Genomic DNA, 23,142 nt, shown 5'->3' on the forward strand with positions numbered 1-23,142 from the left:
ATCTGTTATGGTGTTGAAGCTGAATGGGGAAAGGGTCGAGGGGATTGGGGGAAAGGGTCGAGGGGATTGGGGGAAAGGGTTGAGGGGATTGGGGGGAAGGGTCGAGAGGGTTGGGGGGAAGGGTCGAGAGGGTTGGGGGGAAGGGTTGAGGGGATTGGGGGAAGGGTCGAGGGGATTGGGGGAAGGGTCGAGGGGATTGGGGGAAAGGGTCGAGGGGATTGGGGGAAAGGGTCGAGGGGATTGGGGGAAAGGGTCGAGGGGATTGGGGGAAGGGTCGAGGGGATTGGGGGGAAGGGTCGAGGGGATTGGGGGAAAGGGTCGAGGGGATTGGGGGAAAGGGTCGAGGGGATTGGGGGAAGGGTCGAGGGGATTGGGGGGAAGGGTCGAGGGGATTGGGGGAAAGGGTCGAGGGGATTGGGGGAAAGCGTCGAGGGGATTGGGGGGAAGGGTCGAGAGGGTTGGGGGAAGGGTCGAGGGGGTTGGGGGAAGGGTTGAGGGGGTTGGGGGAAGAGTCAAGGGGATTGGGGGAGTTTCAGCAGCCTATTCCTGTAGAATCTGTCAGAATTTCAAGGAGTTGGTAGGGTGAGTGGGGAGGTGGAAGGGGAGTGAGGGATGGGGAGGTGGAAAGGGGGTGCTGGGGGCTTTATTACAATGTGTCATACAAGTGCAGAGTCTGCTCCAGTTGCTGGCCGATTCTCTGATAGAAGAGGATCTGTTGCTGGAGGTAAGACTGCATCATGCGTTTGAAATCTATGATTCTGCGCTTGTGGAAATGGTTCATCTCAGCTTGTAGAGCGAATCCCACCACCCGACATCGCCTCTTTATCCCGTCCACCTGCTCCTGATCCATTTTTCCTTCATCGCTCATCCTCTGGCTATCTTTCACCTTGGCAAAGGCACCTGTTACCAACACATACACACATCCATCAGTTAGCATTCAGCTCCCACTTTACACCCTCCCCCCCTCAACATGGATTCCTTTGAATTCTTGATTTTTATTTTTTACCATATATCAAAATCGCTTAAGAAACTTTTATTGTTTTAAACATACAAAAGGACAGAAGTATCTGAGTTCCAAAGCAACAATATCACCACAGCCCAACTGAAATCTACTGATTCCAACATTTAAGTGGCAGTTTGATTTTTTTTGTACCTCCAGCTCCTTCCCCTTTCTTGAAGTGGTGACAGCTGAGGTTCATCAGGTGGCTCTCTTGCCTCTGAGTCATATGGTTAGGGATTCAGCTCTCACTCCAGAGACGTTAGCATAAAATCCAGGCTGACAATCCCAGTGCAATATTGAGGGAGTACTGCACTGACAGAGATGACATCTTTCGGATGAGACATGAAACCAAGGACCATCTGCACTGTCACTTAAAAGATCTTCCAGCATTATTCTAAAGAAGTTCTCCTTGACATCCTGGCTTCAACCATTATCATTAAAAGACATTATCTAGTCATTATCACATTAGAGTTTGTGGGAGCTTGCTGTGCACAAATTGGCTGCAACTTACAACAGCACCTATACTTCAAATGTAATTCAGTGGTTGTGGAGCCCTTTACAACATGCTGAGTTGGTGACCAGTGCTTTATTATTACAAATCCTTATTTCCTGCTAGAATTCAATTTCTTGGGCACCAGCATCCCTCCTGTACCTCAGTGAAGTGACAATTCTTCATGCACCAGCCGAGAGCTATTTGTTGGTCAGCAATTTGAACATTGGCAGCAACAGAACTGAGCCTTCACTGGACCCTTCCTTTGAAGAAGTCATACGGACTCGAAACGTTAACACTGTCTTTCTCTCCACAGATGCTGTTAGACCAGCTGAGTTTTTCCAGCAATTTTTGCTTTTGTAACCTGATCATTACTTGTAATCTAGTTCTGGTCTATACATATCTCAGCTTTACACTAAAGCTCCAGGGAAGTCTCTTTAATTGGAGTTTTAACCAATACGAACAATTTGCGCTGCAAACACAGCACCTCCCACAGGGCAAAGCCATTACTGCGGCAACATGGTGACTGGATCAGCCAGTTACAGGAGTCCAATAGGGAGAAACAAACTATTAAATACCTGCATCATTTGTCCCCACAATAACCAGCCCTGATCCATCAACCCTCTATCATCAACAGTTACATACGCAATAAAAAAAGTTTAGATCTTTTGACCCATAAAGTACATCACTTTTCACCTTTGACCTGGTAAATATACAAATTTTAATCTATAAGTAAATGCATGACTGTTGGCCTTTGTGTTATACAATCAACTACAAATTATGATATTCCAGCACGTCTTAACTGGCTGAAAAGTTATTTTGCTTCTAAGCAGATGAACTTTAATGAGATTTTCTATATTTTAAACTGTTAAAGAATTTAATTTAAGTACAAGTCATGTATGAGGAATTAGTTTAACTTCTGTTTAACAGGCAGTTAAGAAGGCAAATGGTATGTTGGCTTTCATTGTGAGAGGACTTGAGCACAGGAGCAAAGATTATCTACTGCAGTTATACAGGGCCTTAGTGAGGCCACACCTGGAGTAGTGTTTTGGTCTCCTTACCTAAGAAAGGATATACTTGCCATTGAGGGAGTGCAGCAAGGGTTCACCAGACTGATTCCTGGGATGGCGGGATTGTGGTATGAGGAAAGATTGGGCCGATTAGGCCTGTATTCACTGGAATTTAGAAGAATGAGAGGAGATCTCATTGAAACATCTAAAATTCTGACAGGACTGGATGGGCTGGATGCAGGGATGATATTTCCTCTGGCCAGGGTATCTAGAACAAGGGTTCACGGTCTCAGGATACAGGGTAAGCCATTTAGGACTGAGATGAGGAGAAAGATCTTCACTCAGAGGGTGATGAACCTATGGGATTCTCTACCACAAAAGGCTGTGGAGGCCAAATCACTGAATATATTTAAGGAAATAGATTTCTGGACTCTAAAAGCGTCAAGGGGCAAGGGGAGAGAGTGGGAGTACGGCGTTGAGATAGAGGATCAGCCATGATCATATTGAATGGCGGGAGCAGGCTCGAAGGGCCGAATGGCCCACTCCTGTTCCCTGTATTTCTATGAATGGTTAATGAACCTCAATGCTTACACAGCCAGCGAGGGTTCAAACAGCCAAGCAGGGTGATGAAGAACAGGTCCAATCCTGTGTGTTAACTAACATATAAACAGCACCAGAAGGATTCTGAATCAAATTGCCTAACTGTATAGAGACTTTTCTATCAAGCAGCTCCTCTTACACTAAAGCTCCTGTCAGTAGTGTTTCCATAGCTATGTGAACGAGCTCTCTTGCCAATGGCATTTCCATATGAACCCTGGAACAGTGTAACTATGGAAACACCACTGGCAGGAAGTATAGTTTAGTCCACCATAAAAATGGCACAGCTAGATATGGTTCAGTAACTAGTAGTATTTCCATTGTCACCTCTGGTTTGTGGTTAAAATAGTAAGTTTAGACCCGGGCTCATAATGACATTTCAATAGTTACATCAGACGAGGCCTGTCAGTGGTGTTTAACTGTTGCATTTGACTAGATCTTTCAATGATGCTTCTATAAGCATACAAGATAAACCAATTATTCACCCTTGGACCAATCCTAATTGCCACTCCCACAATCCATATGATTCGGTAATAGGATGTGAGCTTGAAGTCCTCCCACATCCATTAACCTAGCAACAGGAAAACAGTCAACAAAAGGTTAATAACTGAAGCCAAGTCAAACAGCTTCTGACTCTGGATTCCGAGACACTAATGGCTGCCAGAGATCTTTGGAGTGACTTCAGAAAATGATATATCCCAAATCAATTCTTGTTTCGCAGGGGCCTTTAATAGAGGTCACGGGAGGATAACTTAAAAATCACATTAAGCCCAGATCACACCAAATAAAAATTAAATTTAAACCTCTCTGAAAGTAATTATGAAGGGTTTTCATAGGGCAGGTAGGGAAAAACTGTTTCTAGGGTCAGTAACCAGAAGGACATAGATTTAAGGTAATCAGCAATAGGATCAGAGGGGGGCGGTGAGGAGATTTCTTTTGCAGTGAGTTACAATCTGGAATGTGCTGCCTGAATGGGCAGTGGAGGCAGATGCAATAGGAGCTTTCACAAAGGAACTGGAATTGAAAGATTTTCAGGGCTATGGGAAAGTTTGGAACTAATTAGACTGCTCTTTAAAGAGTCAGCAAAGGCAAGATGGGCTGAATGGCCTCCATCTGTGCTGTATGAAACTGCTTTACAGGAACAGATCAATAGATGTGAACACCAGCAATTAAGGTCACCTTTTGGTCAGACTTATTCAAGCCAGAACGTTCAGCACAAATGAGATCACTGCAATAAGAGCACTCTTACTATCTGCACTGACCACAAATAACTAATTCAGCCCTGACCCAGGAACCAACCTGGCGCCCTCACAGTCTGCATGCTCCCACACTTCACCACACGTCAGGCTTTATCCACAGAACCATCAGGTAACCACTTAACAAAATGTTTTCAGCCATCTTACCCTCAGATTTGAGTCTGGCCTTTTCTGTTTTTCAGCAATACTCCACTGTGACAAAAAGGAGGGTGGGAGAATTCAAACAAAATTAACAGAAAGAGAGGAATATGAAAAGTTAGGAATCGAAAGGAGAGAAAATAAATGACAGAATGAAAATGAATGAATGGGAAAGAGATCAATCAAATTTAATTCAAAATAAGCTTTCCTTCGCACATGGATGTTACTAAGCAGATAAAAATGTCAGTATGATTGTAGTGAGAGAGCAGAATGAGCATTTCCCAGGGAGAGAGGACAAGCCTAAAGCTTTGGAAAAATGCACTTCTGGATGACAGCCATTCCCCATGAAGCAGCTCAGCATAAACAATGAGACAGGAAACTGAAGAAAGCTTCTGTCGGCCTCAGGGAAAGGACAGTCTGGTTTTCATAACATTACAAATGGTTACTGACCCTAACTGCAGCACCATCTCTCCCCCTTTCCTATAGACTGCCCCTTCTCCCATTGCCAGAATGGAAGGGGCTGAGGAGCTGTATTAAAGAATATTACAATTAAAAGAATATTTTAATGGCCAGTTAAAACTAAAAATATTGTTCGCCACTTTTTGTTCTCCTGAAATTTTTGTCACATTGAGAGAAAGAAGGAAAGTCTGAGAGAAGCAACATTAGTTTGTAAACTTGGTGACCTTATCATTGTACCCTCATCCCCAAATCTTCCCATGTCCCTCATCCCCACTTCATTCCATACTCCTCACCTACTCCCTGTATCCCTCAACCCCAACTACCTAGAGAACACAGTGAACTTCAATTGCATTTCATTGGCTGTGAAACACTTTGGGATATACTGAGTGCTATATAACTGGAAACTCTTCTCTTCTTTGAGTGAGAAAGTTTCATTTGTTCTTCTTTTCCTTCTTCTAACTGCTTCATTTTACTTCTTCCTGGGAATTGAACCTCCTTTGCCAGCATGAAATATCTGTCCCTGTGCCAGGGCAAAACAACCAGTGAACAAAGCTCAGTAAAGGCTAAGTGCATCTTGCCAGCAGTTTCTGAGAAACCTGGGTCGATGTGGAGCTAAACTATTCATGAATTTGGGGTTCTCTGCAGAATACCACCACATTCCACAATATGATCAGGAACTGGAAATGCAGCAAAATTCCCACAAGGATTAATCTGTTTACAATCCAATTACAAAAATTGTGACTCAGTGATATTATAACAAAAGCAAAACAAACACAAATGTTTTATATTCTAAAAGCCCTGATCAGAATGTAACCAGTCTGCACAAACATCATTAATGTCACTCAATACACAGCACTCTCTCCTTTTTATGAAGTCATGGGTTCAAGACTTGAGTCCAGAATCCAGGCTGATTCTCTCAGTACTGCACTGTCAGAGGATCAGTACTGAGGGACCTCAGTACTGTCGGAGGATCAGCGCCGAGGGAGTGCTGCACTGTCGGAGGGCCAGTGCCAAGGGAGCGCTGCACTGTCAGTGGGTCAGCACCGAGGGAGTGCTACACTGTCAGCGGGTCAGCACCGAGGGAGAGTTGCACTGTTGGAGGATTAGTACTGAAGGATTCCTGCATTGTTGCAGGTGCTGTCTTTCAGTCGAGGCATTAAACCAAGGCTCTGGTGTCCTCTCAGCTGGACATTAAAGATGGCACTAATTTGAATAGGAGCAGCAGGGTTTTACCTAGTCCTGGCCAATATTTATTCATCAACCAACCTTACTAAAAAGAGATTACATTGTTCCTCTTACATCATGCTTACACGATCTGGTTTTGCTCATATTGGCTGCATATAGTTTCAGAAACAAAAACAAAAATTGCTGGAAAAACTCAGCAGATCTGACAGCATCTGTGGAGAGAAAGACAGAGGTAATGTTTCGAGTCCGTATGACTTTTCTTCGGAACTAAAAAGAAAAATGTGGTGAAGTATATATTGGTTAAGGGGGGAATGGAACAGGTGAAGCTGGATAGAAGGCTAGTTAAAGGTGGAGGCAAAGGAGAGATTGTGAAAGATGTCAGAAACAAAAGGTCGAAGGGGTGTTGATGGTGGTGATACTGGCTAAAGGAGGTGCTAATGCTGACATTAAGAGTAGAAAGCAGGATGAGCAAGTGACTGATGGCCCTAGTGGGAGTGGATTGGGGGGAGGGGACAGTGTGGGAGAAAAGATCAAAATGGGCTAAAAGGTGGGGATAAAACAATAAATGGAAATACATTCAAAAAATAATAATAATAGAAATAGATGGGAAAAATACATAAAACTTAAAAAATAAATATTTGGAAAAAGGGGATCAAAAAGGGGTGAGGATGGAGGAGAGAGTTCATGACCTGAAGTTGTTGAACTCAATGTTATGTCCGGAAGGCAGTAAAGTGCCTAATTGGAAGATGAGGTGCTGTCCCTTCAGTTTGCGTTGAGCTTCACTGGAACAATGCAGCAGGCCAAGGACGGACATGTGGGCATGACAGCAGGATGGTGTGTTGAAATGGCAAGCGACAGGGAGGTCTGGGTCATGCTTGCGGACAGACCGAAGGTTTCAGATATCCTCTGTACAGTGATAGTGCTGAAAACTGCACATTTCATTTTAGTTCTCCAGCACAGAACTATTCCCAGGCAGATAAATAATTTGAGTCATCGGGTGGTTACAGCAAAGGCAGAGGCCATTTGGCCAGTCAGGTCTGTGCTGGCTCACTGCTAGAGCTATTCAGCTGGTCCTACTCACTTGCCCTTTACCTTTTATCACCATTAGGGCAGATTCCTTTAACTTATTGTGGTTAATGTGGTATGTGAAATAGTGTGAGAGAGAATTCATGAGAGAGCAAGTGTGAGAATGAATGTGAGAGAGTGAATGCCTGTTGGTCACTATGTGCACCCTCACTTTCACTCACTCACTCACAGCCATCCTCACTCATTCTCACACACACTCATGCACTGACACACACCCACACATTCTCACTCACACAGAGTCACTTTCACTCACACCCATCCACACACACACACGCGCACACACATCACCCCCCCCCCAATATTCTCCCACACCTCGACAAAACAAGCATATAGATAAAAACAAAATGCTGCAGATGCTGGAAATCTGAAATAAAACAGAAAATGCTGGAAAACCTCAGCAGACCTGCTGAGTTTTTCCAGCATTTTCTGTTTTTAGAACAAACATATATTCATACTTGGCATAAAAGCCTATACACAGACCAAGCCTCCCTCCCTCAGACACCAAGTTAAGGCAAGAGCTCAGCTCCAGTGATCTGAGACAAAGGAGCCAGTAACTGGATCAGAAACCCAAGCCAGTCATGCACACTTGAATTTCAGTGTTAATTTTCAAACAGAAGTCAGGCATGAGAAGAATAATGCATGTTGTATAGGTGTATTGTGACCATGACTCCTTGCCCTGAGCTGTGGTCTCAGTATTTTCCTCTACTGTCCAAGGACGCTGCTCTTCAATTGGCCTCTTCCACCTCCCTTTCCTCCACATCAGACATGACCTGGATATACCTTTGGCTACTGATGTACGATGAAAGGATTAATTTCCCTGTCTCATGCCTGCCTTCCGGTTTCTTTCTGGAGCCTTCTCCCTAATTTATCTATCTTCTTGCCTGCAATAATTCTTAACTGTTAAGTGCTGGTTGGATACTATGCTTACTTCTGGTCTCCATTTTAAAAAAGAATTATAAAGAGAATAAAGACAGAGGCATTACTGAAATTGCAAAAAAAAATTCTAGATCCATGCCAGGATTGAGAGGTTATACCTATCAGGAAAGATTGAGCAGGCTGGGCCTCTTTTCTCTAGAAAAAAGACTGAGGGGCAACCTGATAGAGATCTTTATGATAATGAGGGGTTTGATAGGATAGACATAGAGAGGATATTTCCACATAGGGATGAGAGCAGAACTAGGGGCCATAAATATAAGATAGTGACCAATAAATCCAGAGACGTAAAGGCACATAAGAGGCCATTTGGCCCATTGAGCCCATGCTGGCTCTCTGTAGAGCAATCTAATCAGTCCCATTCACTTGCTCTATCCTCATACCCTGTAAATTTATTTCCCTCAAGTGCCCATCCAGTTTACTTTTGAAATGTTAGATCGTCTCAGCATCCAGCATCCTCATAGGCAACAAGTTCCAGGCCATTCCCATTCACTGGGAAAAATGGTGTTCTTCCTCACACTCCCCCCGCATCTCTTGCTCAAAACCTTAAATTGTGTCCCTTAGTCCTTGTAACATCAGGTAATGGGAACACTGGGATCCAATAGGGAATTCAGGAGAAACTTCTTCACATGGAGACAGGTGAGAATGTGGTACTTGCTACCATAAAGGTTAATTGAGGAAAATAGAAAATAACACAATCCAAGCTTATGTTCATGGAAGGTTGAGGATGGAAGGTCATCTGGAAAGCATTGTTATAGTCATGTTTAAGGGCAGAAAAACGGGATGAGTGAGGCTTCAGCAGCAGATGGGCTAAGGCTATCTTTGATGGAATGGAGTTAGAATTAATGTAACTGTTTAAACACCAGCTTTGGGACCGATGATAATTTGCTGGTGAATTCTGAAAGTAGCTGCTTTCTGTTCAGTTTAAAACAGACCAAGAGGTTGTTGCTCAACTAAAGTCCAGAAACCAGGGTTCAACCCTAGTTTATACTGGCAGTCACACTCAATTCCCTCTCTGGGTACGTGGTGTTCCAGTCCTCCCCATTCTATCATCATGTAGGTTGAGGCACTGCTGCCAAGATTCTGCTGATGAGTTTGGTGAGGAGGGAAAGAAAGGTGGGGTAGGATAGCAGAAGCCAATCACAGAGCAGTACAATCAATTCACATTGAAATGCAGGGAGAAATGTTAACCTAAACCGAGAACTAGTGGGATTAGGAACAATGTCAGTGTAACACCCCATCTAATTGTACTCTACGATGAAGTCAATGGAGATTAATACTGGATGGCATGTAAAGCTAGTATTCCATATGATTCCATGGGTTAGGTTACCAAAACTGCCACAGCATCAGTAGGCTGGATTCAAATGAGTTTAGAAGTGCAACAAAGAAAAGAAAGTTAATCCATTGTGCTGGCTGATTTCAGCAGCCGATACAGATAGTTACAATCCCTTTAATAAATTGTTCCGCCAACTTGCCAGCAAAGAGTGACCTTTGGCTGGGTGTGCTGCTCTTACACCAATTCCTCTATACTGCCAGCAAATATTTGCTAAACAGCTCATTCACCCTTTGGCAACTTCCCTTTTACAGACTTTCTCACTTCAATACTCAGTCGATATGTTCTAATGCTTGATTCAAAGCCACCAGGACTGCAAGGTGTGAATGGAGCCTTTCAGGTGAGCATCAGTTTCCTCAGATGTGAATTTTCAGAAGCTTCCATACACCTTCCAGAACCAGGCAGGTTTAATAAATGATCTCAGAGTAAAAGATCCCCTAGGAAACAGTGACCATAACATGGTGGAATTTAGCATTCAGTTTGAGAGTGAGAAACTTTGTGTGGAAACATCTGTGCTAAACTTAAATAAGAGTATTCACAAAAGAATGAGGGCAGAGTTGGCTGCAGTGGGCTGGGAAAGGAGTTTAGCAGAAAAGACGATTGATGAACAATGGCAGACGTTTAAGAAAATAGTTCATGATTCACAACAAAGATATATCCCAATAAGGAAGAAGGATTGTAGGAAGGAGATAAACCAACCATGGTTAACCAAGGAAGTTAAGGATTGTATCAAAGTGAAAGAAAAAACATACACTGTAGCAAAAATTAGTGGTAAGCCAGAGGATTGGGAAAATTTTAAAAACCAACAAAAGATGACCAAAAAAATAATAAAGAGGGAGAAAATAAACTTTGAGGGTAAACTAGCAAGTAATATAAAAACAGACAGTAAGAGCTTCTTTAAGTATATAAAAAGGGAGAGAAAGGCCAAAGTGAACATAGGCCCCTTAGAGAATGAGGCTGGGGAAATAATAATGGGGAACCAGGAAACGGCAGAGGAATTGAATAAATACTTTGCATCAGTCTTCATGGTTGAAGACACTAATAGCATTCCAAAAATACTAAATAATCATGGGGCAAAAGCAGGGGGGAGGAAATAAATATAATAACTATCACTAGAGAAAAAGTACTAGGGAAGCTAAAGGCCGATAAGTCACTTGGACCTGATGGGTTGCATCGTAGGATATTAAAAGAAATAGCTGCAGAGATAGTGGATGCACTGGTAGTAACCTTCCAAGAATCCTTAGATTCTGGAAAAGTTCCACAGGATTGGAAACCTGCCAGTGTAACACCCTTATTCAAAAAGGGAGGGAGACAAAAAACAGGTAACTATAGGCCAGTTAACTTAACATCTGTCAGTGGGAAAATGTTGGAGTCTATTAGAAAGGATGTAATAGCAGAGCATTTAGAAATGTGTAATCTAATCACGCAGAGTCAGCATGGCTTCATGAAGGGGAAATCATGTCTGACAAATTTATTAGAATGATCTGAGGAGGTAACAAGCAGGATAGATAAAGGGGAACCAGTAGATGTAATATTTTTGGATTTCCAAAAGGTGTTTGATAAGGTACCACACATAAGATAAGAGCCCATGGTGTTGGGTGTTGTATATTAGCATGGATAGAGGACTGGCTAACTAATAGAAGACAGAGAGTTGGGATATAGGGGGCATTTGCAGGATAGCAACCTGTTACTAGTGGAGTGCCACAGGGATCAGTGCTGGGGCCACAGTTATTTACAATATAAATTAATGAATTGGATGAGGGAAATTAATGTACTATCACCAAATTTGTGGATGACACAAAAATAGGTGGAAAGGCAAGTGGTGAGGATGACATAGAAAGAATAGTGCAGCTAAATATTATTTAGATGGAGAAAGACTGAAGAAAGCTGCAGCACAGAGGGATTTGGGGGTCCTCGTGCATGAATCCCAAAGAGCTAGCACACAAGTTCATCAGGTAATAGGGAAGGCAAATGGAACGTTGGCCTTTATTTCAAAGGGAATGGAGTATAAAAATAGGGAAGTCTTGCTAAAACTATACAAGGCACTAATTAGACTGCATCTAGAATACTGTGAACAGTTTTGGTCTCCTTATCTAAGGAAAGATATACTGGCATTGGAGGCAGTCCAGAGAAGGTTCGCAAGATTGATCCTGGGTATGGAGGGATTTTCTTTTGAGGAGAGATTGAGTAGGTTGGGCCTGTACTCATTGGAGTTTAGAAGAATGAAAGGTGATCTTTTTGAAACATATAAGATTCTTAGGGGGCTTGACAGGGTAGATGCTGAAAGGTTGTTTCCCCTTGTGGGAGAGTCTAGGACCAGAGGGCATAATCTCAGAGTAAGGGGTTGTCCACTTAAAACAGAGACGAGAAGGAATTTCTTTTCTCAGAAGGTAGTCAATCTGTGGAATTCTTTACCGCAGAGGGCTGTAGAGGCTGGGTCATTAAGTATATTCAAGGCTGAGATAGACAGATTTTTAATCGGTAATCAAGGGTTATGGTGAAAAGGCAGGAAAGTGGAGTTGAGGATTATCAGATCAACCATGATCTCATTGAATGGCGGAGCAGACTTGATGGGCCGAATGGCCTATTTCTGCTTCTACGTCTTATGGTCTAACCTCCAGACTTCATTTTGCATCTGAAAATGAATTTCTTCCTTGGACTGGAAAAACCTGTCCTACAGAAATGTAAACCCGCTCTAGGAATACAAGCCCATTCGACAGATATACAAATCCATTTGACAGGAATACAAACCCGCCCGACAGGAATGCAAGCCCGCTCGTCAGGAATGCAAACCCGCTCGTCAAGAATGCAAACCCGCTCGTCAGGAATGCAAACCCGCTCGTCAGGAAGGAAAACCCGTTCGACAGGAAGGAAAACCCGTTCAACAGGAAGGAAAACCCGTTCGACAGGAATATAAACCCGCTCGACAGGAATGCAAACCCGCTCATTAGGAAGGAAAACCCGCTCGACAGGAAGGAAAACCCGTTCGACAGGAATATAAACCCGTTCGTCAGGAATGCAAACCCGCTCGACAGGAAGGAAAACCCGCTCGACAGGAAGGAAAACCCGTTCGACAGGAATATAAACCCGCTCATCAGGAATGCAAACCCACTCGACAGGAATACAAACCCGCTCGTCAGGAATGCAAACCCGCTCATCAGGAATGCAAACCCACTCGACAGGAATACAAACCCACTTGACAGGAATGCAAACCTGCTCGAAAGGAATGCAAACCCGCTCGTCAGGAATGCAAACCTGCTCGACAGGAATACAAACCCACACGACAGACATATAAACCCACTCAACAGGAATGCAAACCCACTGAACTGATTTGCAGACCCACCTGACCAATATACAGACTCACTCAGCTAACATAGAGACCCTTGAATTTATATGCAGAACCACTCGACTGATATACAGACCTACCCGACTGATATACCAACCCACCCAATTGATATACAGACCCAACATACTGATATACAGACACCACTGACTGATATACAGACCCAGTGTGATACACAGATGCCCCTGACTGAGGAACAGACCCCCACCCTACTGATAATACAGACCCACCCGACCGATATACAGACACATTCTACAGTTGCCTTTGGAACTCACATTTAAGAAAGAAGAAAGACTTGCATTTCTGTTACGCCTTTCATGGCATCAGGGTTCTCAAAGCACTTTACAGTCGATGAAGTACTTCTTGAAGTGTAGTCACTGCAGCAATGTAGGAAGCATGTCAACGAATTTGTACACAGCAAGCTCCCACAAACAGTAATGTGATAATGGCCTGTTGACCTATTTTAGTGGTGTTGGTGGAGGGATAAATATTGGTCAGGAAACCAGGGAGAATTCCCCTGCTCTTCTTTGAAATAATGCCATAGGATCTTTTACATCCACCTGAGGGAGCAGACAGGTCTCAGTACAAAGTCTCATTTAAATGAAGGTACCTCTGACAGAGCATAAGACCATAAGACATAGGAGCAGAAATTAGGCCATTTGGCCCATTGAGTCTGCTCCACCATTTAATCATGGCTGATAAGTTTCTCAACCCCATTCTCCCGCCTTCTCCCCGTAACCTTTGATCCCCTTAACAAATCAAGAACCTATCTATCTCACTCTTAAATACACTCAATGACCTGGCCTCCACAGCCTTCTGTGGCAATGAATTCCATAGATTCACCACTCTCTGGCTAAAGAAGTTTCTCCTCATCTCTGTTCTAAAAGGTCTTCCCTTTACACTGAGGCTGTGCCCTCGGGTCCTAGTCTCTCCTACTAATGGAAAAATCTTCCCCACGTCCACTCTATCCAGGCCTTCCAGTATTCTGAAAGTTTCAATCAGATCCCCCCTCATCCTTCTAAACTCCATCGAGTATAGACCCAGAGTCTTCAAACGCTCCTCATATGTTAAGCCTTTCATTCCTGGGATCATTCTCGTGAACCTCCTCGGGACCCTCTCCAGAGCCAGCACATCCTTCCTGAGATACGGAGCCCAAAATTGCTCACAATATTCTAAATGTGGTCTGACCAGAGCCTTATAAAGCTTCAGCAGCACATCCCTGCTGTTATATTCCAATCCTCTCGAAATAAATGCCAACATTGCATTTGCCTTCCTAACTACCAACTCAACCTGCAAGTTAACCTTAAGAGAATCCTGGACTAGGACTCCCAAGTCCCTTTGCACTCCAGATTTCTGAATTCTCTCCCCATTTAGGAAATAGTCTATGGCTCTATTCTTCCTACCAAAGTGCATGACCTCACACTTCCCCATGTTGTATTCCATCTGCCATTTCTTTGCCCATTCTCCTAACCTGTCTAAATCCTTCTGCAACCTCCCTGCCTCCTCAATACTACCTGTCCCTCCACCTATCTTTGTATCATCTGCAAACTTAGCCAGGATGCCCTCAGTTCCTTCATCTAGATCATTAATGTATAAAGTGAAAAGTTGTGGTCCCAACACTGACCCCTGTGGAACTCCACTAGTCACCGGCCACCATCCTGAGAAGCACCCCCTTATCCCCACTCTCTGCCTCCTGCCAGACAGCCAATCTTCTACCCATGCTGGTACCTTGCCTCTAACACCATGGACTCTTATCTTACTGGGCAGCCTCCTGTGCGGCACCTTGTCAATGGCCTTCTGGAAGTCCAAGCAGCACTCCCACAGTATTGCATTGGAGTGTCAGCCTGGATTATGTCCTTGAACCCATGACCTCTGTCTCAGAGGCAAGAGTGCATCAGTGAGCCATGGCTGTTATTTGATTAGGACAAGTGTTCCAAGCAGAACGTACTGCGATTATGTTGCAGGTCTTGAGAGTGCTGGAGCTGTGATGGATGCTGGAATGGGTGCAGCGTGAAACAATTCTATTTTAGGACTTAAAACATTTTAAATTATAAAATCATAGAATGGTTACAGCACAGGAGGCCAATCTGCCCATCATGTCCATGCTCTCTTTCTCTCTCTCTGCAAGAGCAACTCAGCTAGTCCCACCACCCTCCCACCTTTTCCCCATTGTCTTGCAAATTTTTCTCTTCAGGTAATTATGCAGGATTGAATCTTCCTCCACCACACTCTCAGGCAGTACATTCCATTTCCTAACCACTTGCTGCATGAAAAGGTTTTACTCAGTGTTCTTAAAAATATAACTAAAAACCTGATTGTTAAAGGTGACCAGTGATATGAGAATGTATGGCCAAAGGGTCACTTGGTCCAGGATTGTCTTGGAAACTCCAGGAATTAAAGATTAATCTCCAGAACACTGCTGCAACCAAAACCCAGGAGAAAAATCATAGGTCATTAAAAAACAATGTATGTTCTTTCTCATTTACTTTGAAAATTTTTGTTTATTATTTATGGAATTATTGAGATGGGAAGAAAGGTTGTTTGACTTGACAATCAGGTGATAGAGATTGGCTTTCCAATTGGCCGTGCGATGATTGGGCTCGTGCCAGCTGGCCAATGGCAGGAGTGTGAGGGTGAGACAGTTTGCAATCATTGATGAAATCTCCTGGAATCTGTCCAATGAGTCAGCAACTCCCATTACTGTGTAATGACCACTGGACAAACAGCATGAAGATTTCCTCCAGGCATCAGTTGTGCTGAATTTCCAAACATGTTCACACATTTCGATCTCAGGACAATGGACAGGAGAAATCTTCCCCAGCCAGCAAGCTGCTCGAGTGGTTACCTCAAGCCTTGATTCCTACCTCCAACATTTACAGGAACTTCAAAAGACTTTTGGCAAAAATAACGCATCAAAAGGAAAGTTTGAAGAATAAACAGGAATATGTTTGACTCAGACCCTCTGATTTTATCATGTTTACTTCATTCTGAACCTAATTTACATCTTTGTGTTTGTCATCAGGGTTCTGGATTGAGGGATCAGTAACAAAGCATGATGACCTTCAAGTGTACCGCCTCATCCATCATGTTACTCACCAGCATCTCATGTACTGTTCCCCTTTCCCCAATCGTATAAGCCACTGTATGGGTCATTTACCACAATTCTCAGTTCACACACACCAACTCACTAATCACCTGGAAAGATCCTGATGTAGGGGGATTGTCCCTAAACTCATGGCTCAGAAATTTGGGACTCCTTTCACATCTGAACACACTATGGTGCAACTGAGATCCCAATGCACCTTGACTGTGAGGTAACAGTACTTTTTTTGTTGGCATTGGTTTGGTTGTTGCCCTGCACTGTTTTCCTCTCTATGGTTTGTATTTATTTATAATAGCAGGGGAGCTAGTGAAGAATTTGCCTCCAAACTAACATCTATAGAACCAGAGATTGCCGTTGAGTTTCGCTGGCAGACCGGTCAAGGAGACTGTGATTGAAAGTCAGTGTTCCTATCAGTACTCCTCCTGTAGATCACCAATTATGGAATTGGCCTCGTCATGAGTCACACTCCACAAACGATCAAACTTTTGATTGCTGGACTGAAAAAACACTCAAGGCCAGTAAGAACCGCTGGTAGTGCCAGTCTCTGAGTGCAGTCTCTGCTCTTTGAACGTGGCACATCACAGATGGTGGTCACATCACTTTGTTAATGATGGGATCTGACTCCCTCTCCTCAGCACGTGTGCCCACTGTGCTATTTCCCGAGATTAGACTTTGCACCGTGTTAACTCACTGTTTCTTTCCTTCAAAGTTATTTGCAAAGGACCCAACAGTGAGGCTTGTATCTTGTTTTAAATATCCCTCCTCACACACTGGCGTTACGTTTCATTGAGTGTTTGCTGCTCTCTGAGAGCAGGTAACTGATCAGGGATCAAACTTGGGACCTTTCTGGTTTGTGCAGTTATTTATTTTCTGTCAAGGTCAGATGAGTAATTGAGGGAGCTCATCACATTAGCCCTGGTACACAATGCTTTGTGAAGTAGGTCTGTTCTTTTCTAACACTGGGTCTGGTACTGGAGGTTACCTTATACACTGGGATACAGTGGATGTTTTGAGAGGGTGTGATACCCTTCACAGTCAAGTAGCCTGTCATGAGCTGCCTGGCTCACTTAGGTGAGATACAGGCAAGCAAAGGCTGCTACTGATTAGATCCTAGCTGAAGTACAGAGAAAAACTGGGCAAGAAACTGAAAGCAGGGCTGGTTCACCTCCTGAAATAAAACAACTTATATTAATAGAGCACCTTCAGCACAGTGAAACATCCCAAGATGCTTCACAGGAGTATTACAAAACTAAGTATGACATCATTAGGAGATTGATAGGTGACCAAAAGCTTATTCAAACAGGTCAGAGAGGGTATTCCAGAGCTTGGGACCTAAGCAATTAAAGGCATGGCCACCAATAGTGGAGCAATTAAATTTGAGGAAGCACAGATATCTCAAGAGTGTTGTGGTGGGGCTGGAGCAGATTACAGAGGTAGGGAAGAGATTGCCGAGGTAGGGAAGAGATTGCAGAGGTAGGGAGCAGCGAGGCCATGGAAGGTTTTGGAAACAAGCATGAAATTTAGATGTTGCTTAAATGGGAGCCAACGTAGGTCAGTGAGCACAGGGGTGATAAGGGAATGGGACTTGCTGTGAGTTAGCGCAAACAGAGCAGAGTTTTAGATGACCTCAAGTTAATGGAGGGTAGAATGTGGTGGACCAGCCAACAGTGCATTGGAATAGTCAAGTTTAGAGGTAACAGAGGCATGGATGAGGATTTCAGTAGATGAGTTGAGATAGGGGCAGAATCAGGTGATGTTAAGTAGTTTGAACTAAGTGGTCTTAGTGGTAGTGTGGATATGCATTGGAAACTCATCTCAGGATCAAATGTGACACCAAGGTTGTGAACAGACTGGCTTGTTTCAGACTGTTACCAGGGAGAGGGATGGACTCAGTAGCTAGGGAACAGAGTTTGGAGTGGGGACTAACAACAACGTCTTCAGTCTTCCCAATATTTAATTGAAGGACATTTCTGTTCCTCCAGTACTGGATAGGGGATAAGCAGTGTGATAATTTAGCAACACTGGAGAAACCGAGGGAGGTGCTGGTGAGGTAGAGCTGAGTGTCATCAGTGTATATCTGAAAACTAACACTGCACTTTCGGATGATGCCGAGGGGCAGCACATGGATGTTTAATAGAAGGGCCAAGGACAGATCCTTGGGGGACACCATAACTAATGGTGTGGGAGCAGGAAGAGAAGCCATTGAAAGTGATACTCTGATACTCTGGCTATGATTAGACAGATAAGAATGGAACCTGGTGAGAGCAGTCCCACCCAGCTGGACAACAGTGGAATGGCATAGGAGGAGGATAATGTAGTCAACCATGTCAAAGGCTGCAGACAGGTCGAGAAGGATGAGGACGGAACGTTTATTTCTGTCACAGTCATTTGTCACTGTTCCATTTTTGTTTAACCATGCAAACCAGTTTGTCCAGAAATGAAAAGTGCTCATGGGTTTATTGCAGTGATGAGTGTGTGGCACAAAGGTGATAAATCATTTTCTGAGAGCTCAAACACCACTCCCCAATTCCACCATTGACACATATTATTGCCTGGGTTTTGTTGAGACAATCAGTCTGTTTCACCCACATTTCCATTCTCCTGTGAACTTAGATTCCGTATACTCCCACCACCCACACAACTGTCTATTTTCCTGGATACTGGTTAGGTGGGGCATTTAAGGGGTAGAGGGATGAGGTACATTTACATCCTAATGCCACAAAACCTGTCACTCAGAGAAACAAAACAATCTGCTCAGGAAAAGTCATCTTCTTTGGATTGATCCCCATGAGTAGATGCCGAATATCCATTCAGTTCCTCCCCACAGCTGAACAGCCATGATCAGGTGAGTTTATCAGCTAGTTTCTCTCTCCATCTCAACAAATAAAGATCTGCATTTTCTATAGCGCATTTCAGAGCCTCAGGATATCCCAAAGTGCTCACACTTTGAAGTGTAGTCACTGTTGCAATGTGGAAAATATAACAGCCAAATTGTGCGTAGCAAGCTCCCACAAATAATAATGTGATAATAACCAGATAATGTTTTAGTAACGTTAGTTGACACCAGGGAGGACTCCTCAGTTCTTCTTCTTGTCACCATTCAACATCTCATTGAAAAAATGGAACCTCCAACGGCGCAGCACTCCCTTGGTTGTGAGCTGAAGTGTCAGCATAGATTTTTTTGCTCAAGTCCCAGAAGTGGGGCTTGAACCCACAACCTTTGGACTCAAAGGCAAGAATCTACCCATGGCTGATGCAGTATACTGATGGTTTAGCACTGCACTGCTTTACCCAGGCTCTGGATGGGTTTCCCCATGGCTGATGCAGTACACTGATGGTGTAGCACTGCACTGCTCTACGCAGGCTCTGGATGAGTTTATCCATGGCTGACGCAGTACACTGATGGTCTAGCACTGCAGTGCTCTACCCAGGCTCTGGATGATGTGCTGTTAACAGAGGACATCAAGCATAAAGGTGCAACAATCCAGCCTATCAAGGAGTGTGAGCTCTCTGTGTCAGCTGTATTGCCATTACCTGTCACACTGCCGCCGCCCAACACGCACACGCACACGCACACACACACACACACACACCCCCCCACCCCCCCGACCTTCATCTCAGCACTGTCCGACACTTCCGGGCTGTAAATGGATGCCACAAATGAGGGAAAGGGATTGAAAATGCTCAAATTTGATTGGGCTACAGTTTATTTAATAATACAACTTAATCTAACTCTGTAGATAATTGGCCTAATATGTCAATCTCTAATAGTTGGAAGGGCTTGTTTCTCTTGAAGATGAAGGCAGGTAACATCCACACACACAGCAATAAATATTTTCAAATTTCAAGCTCCATTGAAATCCCTTTTCAATATATTCCACAGAAGATCAAAACTGACAAGATTTGGGTGTTTCACTGAAATGGGCCCTAAGGCACAAATCTTCTTCACTTTGGTGAACAGAGATGGAGCAATGAGTGCAGTAAATTTGAAAACAATATGTGTAGCTACCTTGTTATCACACAGCCTCCCTCAGCCCTAACTTTTCCTCTGATATAGCAAACCCTTACAGTTCCTCCTGTTCAACATATATTCAGTCAGTTAACTCCACCCATTTAATGTGCTATTCTCTTTATGTTATGAGTTGTCCAGTCCATACACCTCCTCCAATGTAACACACTGGTCAGTTTGCACAGCACTCACTGTGTGCCTCTGCTCCTTCTATACAACTGCTCTTGACTCGCAGTTTTCAGTCCATACAGATCCTCACTATTCAGTCCGTATAGCTTATCCAATATAATCCTAGGTTCGGTTTGTACAGCTATCTTGCTTGTCTTGTTTTGCTCCCTTGCACATGACAAGATCATCACAGATTATAAGTACAATGAACGTCCTTAGACCTTGACCTGTACAAATAACAGATATATACCAATGGGAGCTAGAGAGATAACAAAAAGATTGAGGGTTAAGGTTGTTTCTTTTTTGTATCTGGCACTTGTCAGCTGAAACAAACTCATCTGCAGTGAGCTCCCAAATCAAGAGAATCAACAAAGGTTGACCACACCAAGGAGAACTAAAACATCTCAGAGATCAAGTACATCTTGCAGGATTGGAGGAGATGAATCTTACATCTGATACCCGCCATAAAGCAAGAAAGAGATAATCCGCTTTAATTTTGAGGTGAGCTTACCTTTCTGAACATGAATGATATCTGGGAAATTGGACAGTAAACCCTGGTAGAGGGAAAGTGTATCCAACATGTGGAACAGATCATTCTTGGGCTGCTCTGCAAACAACTCTCCGATGGCCTCATATGTTTTGCCCGTGTTAGAAATGGCCTTGTTTAGAGGGATTGCTAGGTGTGGTTGATCCAACTCAAATGCCTGACTTATCGAATTGAATGCATTGCCTAATTTCTGAAATTCCTTCCTGAAGCCCCCAGTGTGTTTGCGGCAGAGATCAGTAGCCACATTGGTCAGCTGTAGCACACTGTCATCCATCCTCTTGGAGAAGGTTTTAAACGTGTCCACCCTCTCCTCCACATCCTGAAGATCCTGATGCTCCTGTGGAATTTGTATGGTGAGGAATGAATTGGCGCCGACCAACTCATCTTTCTCCATCCGCCTCTTCCCCTGTTTCCAAGCCCTGTCGTCGGTGCAAGTCAGGAAGTGTTGGAATCCTTCGTATTGGGAGAGCACCGGGTGGCTTGTCATGTGGTCCATCCACAGAATCAAGCGCCTCTTGCGTTTCTCAATGAAATCATCTTCAAATCGGCCTGTGGCCTGTTTCTCGGGAAGATGTGGCACAGAGATAACAGAGAACTTGTGCAGCAGCCTGTTGTGTAGCCAGTCAAAGTGTTTGTAGCGACGATACACAGGGTAGTTGGTATGACTAGGGGTCAGCTTGTAGGAGATGTAACTCTTGATACCTTTAAACTTGGTTTGCTTGGTGGGTTCCTCGATGGTGCAGGTGAAGGGGTGAGGGCTCTCGCTCCACTGAGGCCCATCGGGACTCATCACCACACAATAGGTTTCTGAGGTTTTAAAGACAGAGGGTACCTCACCCAGGATAAACGCCTCCCCACCAGACCTTACAAAACTTGAGAAACGATTGAAGTTCTTGCCCACGGCACTACTTTTAGTGCTGAGCCTACTGGCAGTGCTGTCCTGCCTTTCCACGGATGGTTTTTGCCTGTAAATCACACTGGGATAAGGGGATACTGTATACGGGTGGAGGTGATTGTGCCCATTGGTGTTACTGGTCACGCCAGGTTCATCAACCACTGTGGAAGAGTCATCCCAGTCATCCCAATCATCATCATCATCTTCCTCATAGCTGCCCTGTTGGTACGGGGATGCATAACTCGGGGAGTAGAATGCAGAATGATTCCCTGGTGAGCTTGCAGGGCTGGAGTAGTGAGTGAAAGAGGAATTGGAAGTGGAGGGTGAGGGTGTACTGGGTTTGAGAATTTCCACATAAGAAGCTGGAAAGAGTCCTTTGTCCCCCCGACTATTCTGGCCTTCCAGCCAGCCGTCCAGAGACTTCTCGTTAAAAACCAGCAGCTGCTCATTCTCCTGGATGCTGATCTCCTCGGGGTTCTCACTCTGGAAGCTGTAAAGAGCCTTGGCTTTGATGGAAGCCATGATCTAGGCTTAGGGTAGAAGAGAATTGCAGTATCTCCTTGGGTATCTAAGCAGCTGGAGATGGGTCTGGAAGGGTGCGGGCTGTCGCTGCAACTCACCCTCTACAGCTCGGCTCTCTCAAGCCGGGGAAAGGAAGTGTCGGCCGGTCTACAGCTCCTACCGTGAACGCCTACTTCTCCGGGTGCATTGCTCAGCTCGGCACTTCGCTCCTTGTGTCCTCCCGGGCACAAGCTCTGTCCCCGGGAGCCTGCAATCTCCCAAACGATGGCCGCGGCCAAACTCCTCTTTGTTGTGATGAGCTCTCGTACTTTGAAGCGCAGGAAAAGTTTTGCTGATTGCAAAGGAAGTTCGCGACTGCCCTCTAGGTATTGGATCTTAGGCTGGCACTTCAAGGAAACAGGAGCAACACATCCCAGTGATCCTCCTAAACTGACCTCAGTCAAACAGGCTGACAACATAACTTATTGGGTTATGTCCCAGTCTGCCCCCATCGCCCGCTAACGTAGTGGTCCTTCATGTGTAAGGGTTTTTGGGCAATTTGACATTAGGCAAAGCCAGAGCATATCACAGGAACAGGAGGAGGCCATTCAGTCCCTCGAGCCTATTCAATGTGATCCGGCTGACCTGTTGAGGGCAGCAGTCGGTAATTCCCAGGAGTCTGCAGCATTCTCCTTTTCTGTTTTTTATTTTCTAAAGGACGTGTCACTGTTTTTCACAGAATCATTACAGTGTACAAGGAGGCCATTCGGCCCAACGTGTCTGCATGGATTTCTGCAGCTTGGCAATGATGTTACCTCAATCAAATATTTACCTTATGCCATGCAACTGGTGTCAGAGTTTGGAACAAACTGTGTGGGTAAAAATGTCCATAGCCCCTATTTCTGGGAAAAATAGCAATATCACAATGAAAATGATAAACATTTCCTCCTGGCCTTTTGACAAAACACTGGGTCCTATAATCATCCCTAATCTGTCCTTTTTCATCCCAAATCATTTTCACAACAGAAAAACGATTGCTTTCAGATTTTGTGTCTGTGAATTTCTATATTGTTGAACTTTTACATAAAA

The 23,142-nt window shown here is 44.2% G+C and overlaps 1 protein-coding gene across 1 annotated transcript; it reads right to left on the minus strand.

The window, feature by feature from the left end:
* Positions 1 to 445: 445 nt before the first annotated feature.
* snx33 (sorting nexin 33) lies at positions 446 to 22,382 on the minus strand. Its single transcript, XM_041178272.1, has 2 exons — positions 20,622 to 22,382; positions 446 to 900 (listed from the first exon to the last, which is right to left on the minus strand). The coding sequence occupies exons 1-2, from the start codon at positions 22,072 to 22,074 to the stop codon at positions 647 to 649; spliced, it is 1,707 nt and encodes a 568-aa protein (XP_041034206.1). The 5' UTR covers positions 22,075 to 22,382; the 3' UTR covers positions 446 to 646.
* Positions 22,383 to 23,142: the final 760 nt, after the last annotated feature.

Source organism: Carcharodon carcharias, chromosome 32 (assembly GCF_017639515.1).
Source record: "Carcharodon carcharias isolate sCarCar2 chromosome 32, sCarCar2.pri, whole genome shotgun sequence".
Lineage (NCBI taxonomy): Eukaryota > Metazoa > Chordata > Chondrichthyes > Lamniformes > Lamnidae > Carcharodon > Carcharodon carcharias.

Excerpts from the sequence above, each read along its gene's own strand:
- snx33 (XM_041178272.1), bottom strand. The coding sequence starts at position 22,074 with ATGGCTTCCATCAAAGCCAAGGCTCTTTACAGCTTCCAGAGTGAGAAC. Across the intron at positions 901-20,621 it reads TATCATTCATGTTCAGAAAG|GTGCCTTTGCCAAGGTGAAA; the intron begins GTAAGCTCACCT and ends TGTTGGTAACAG.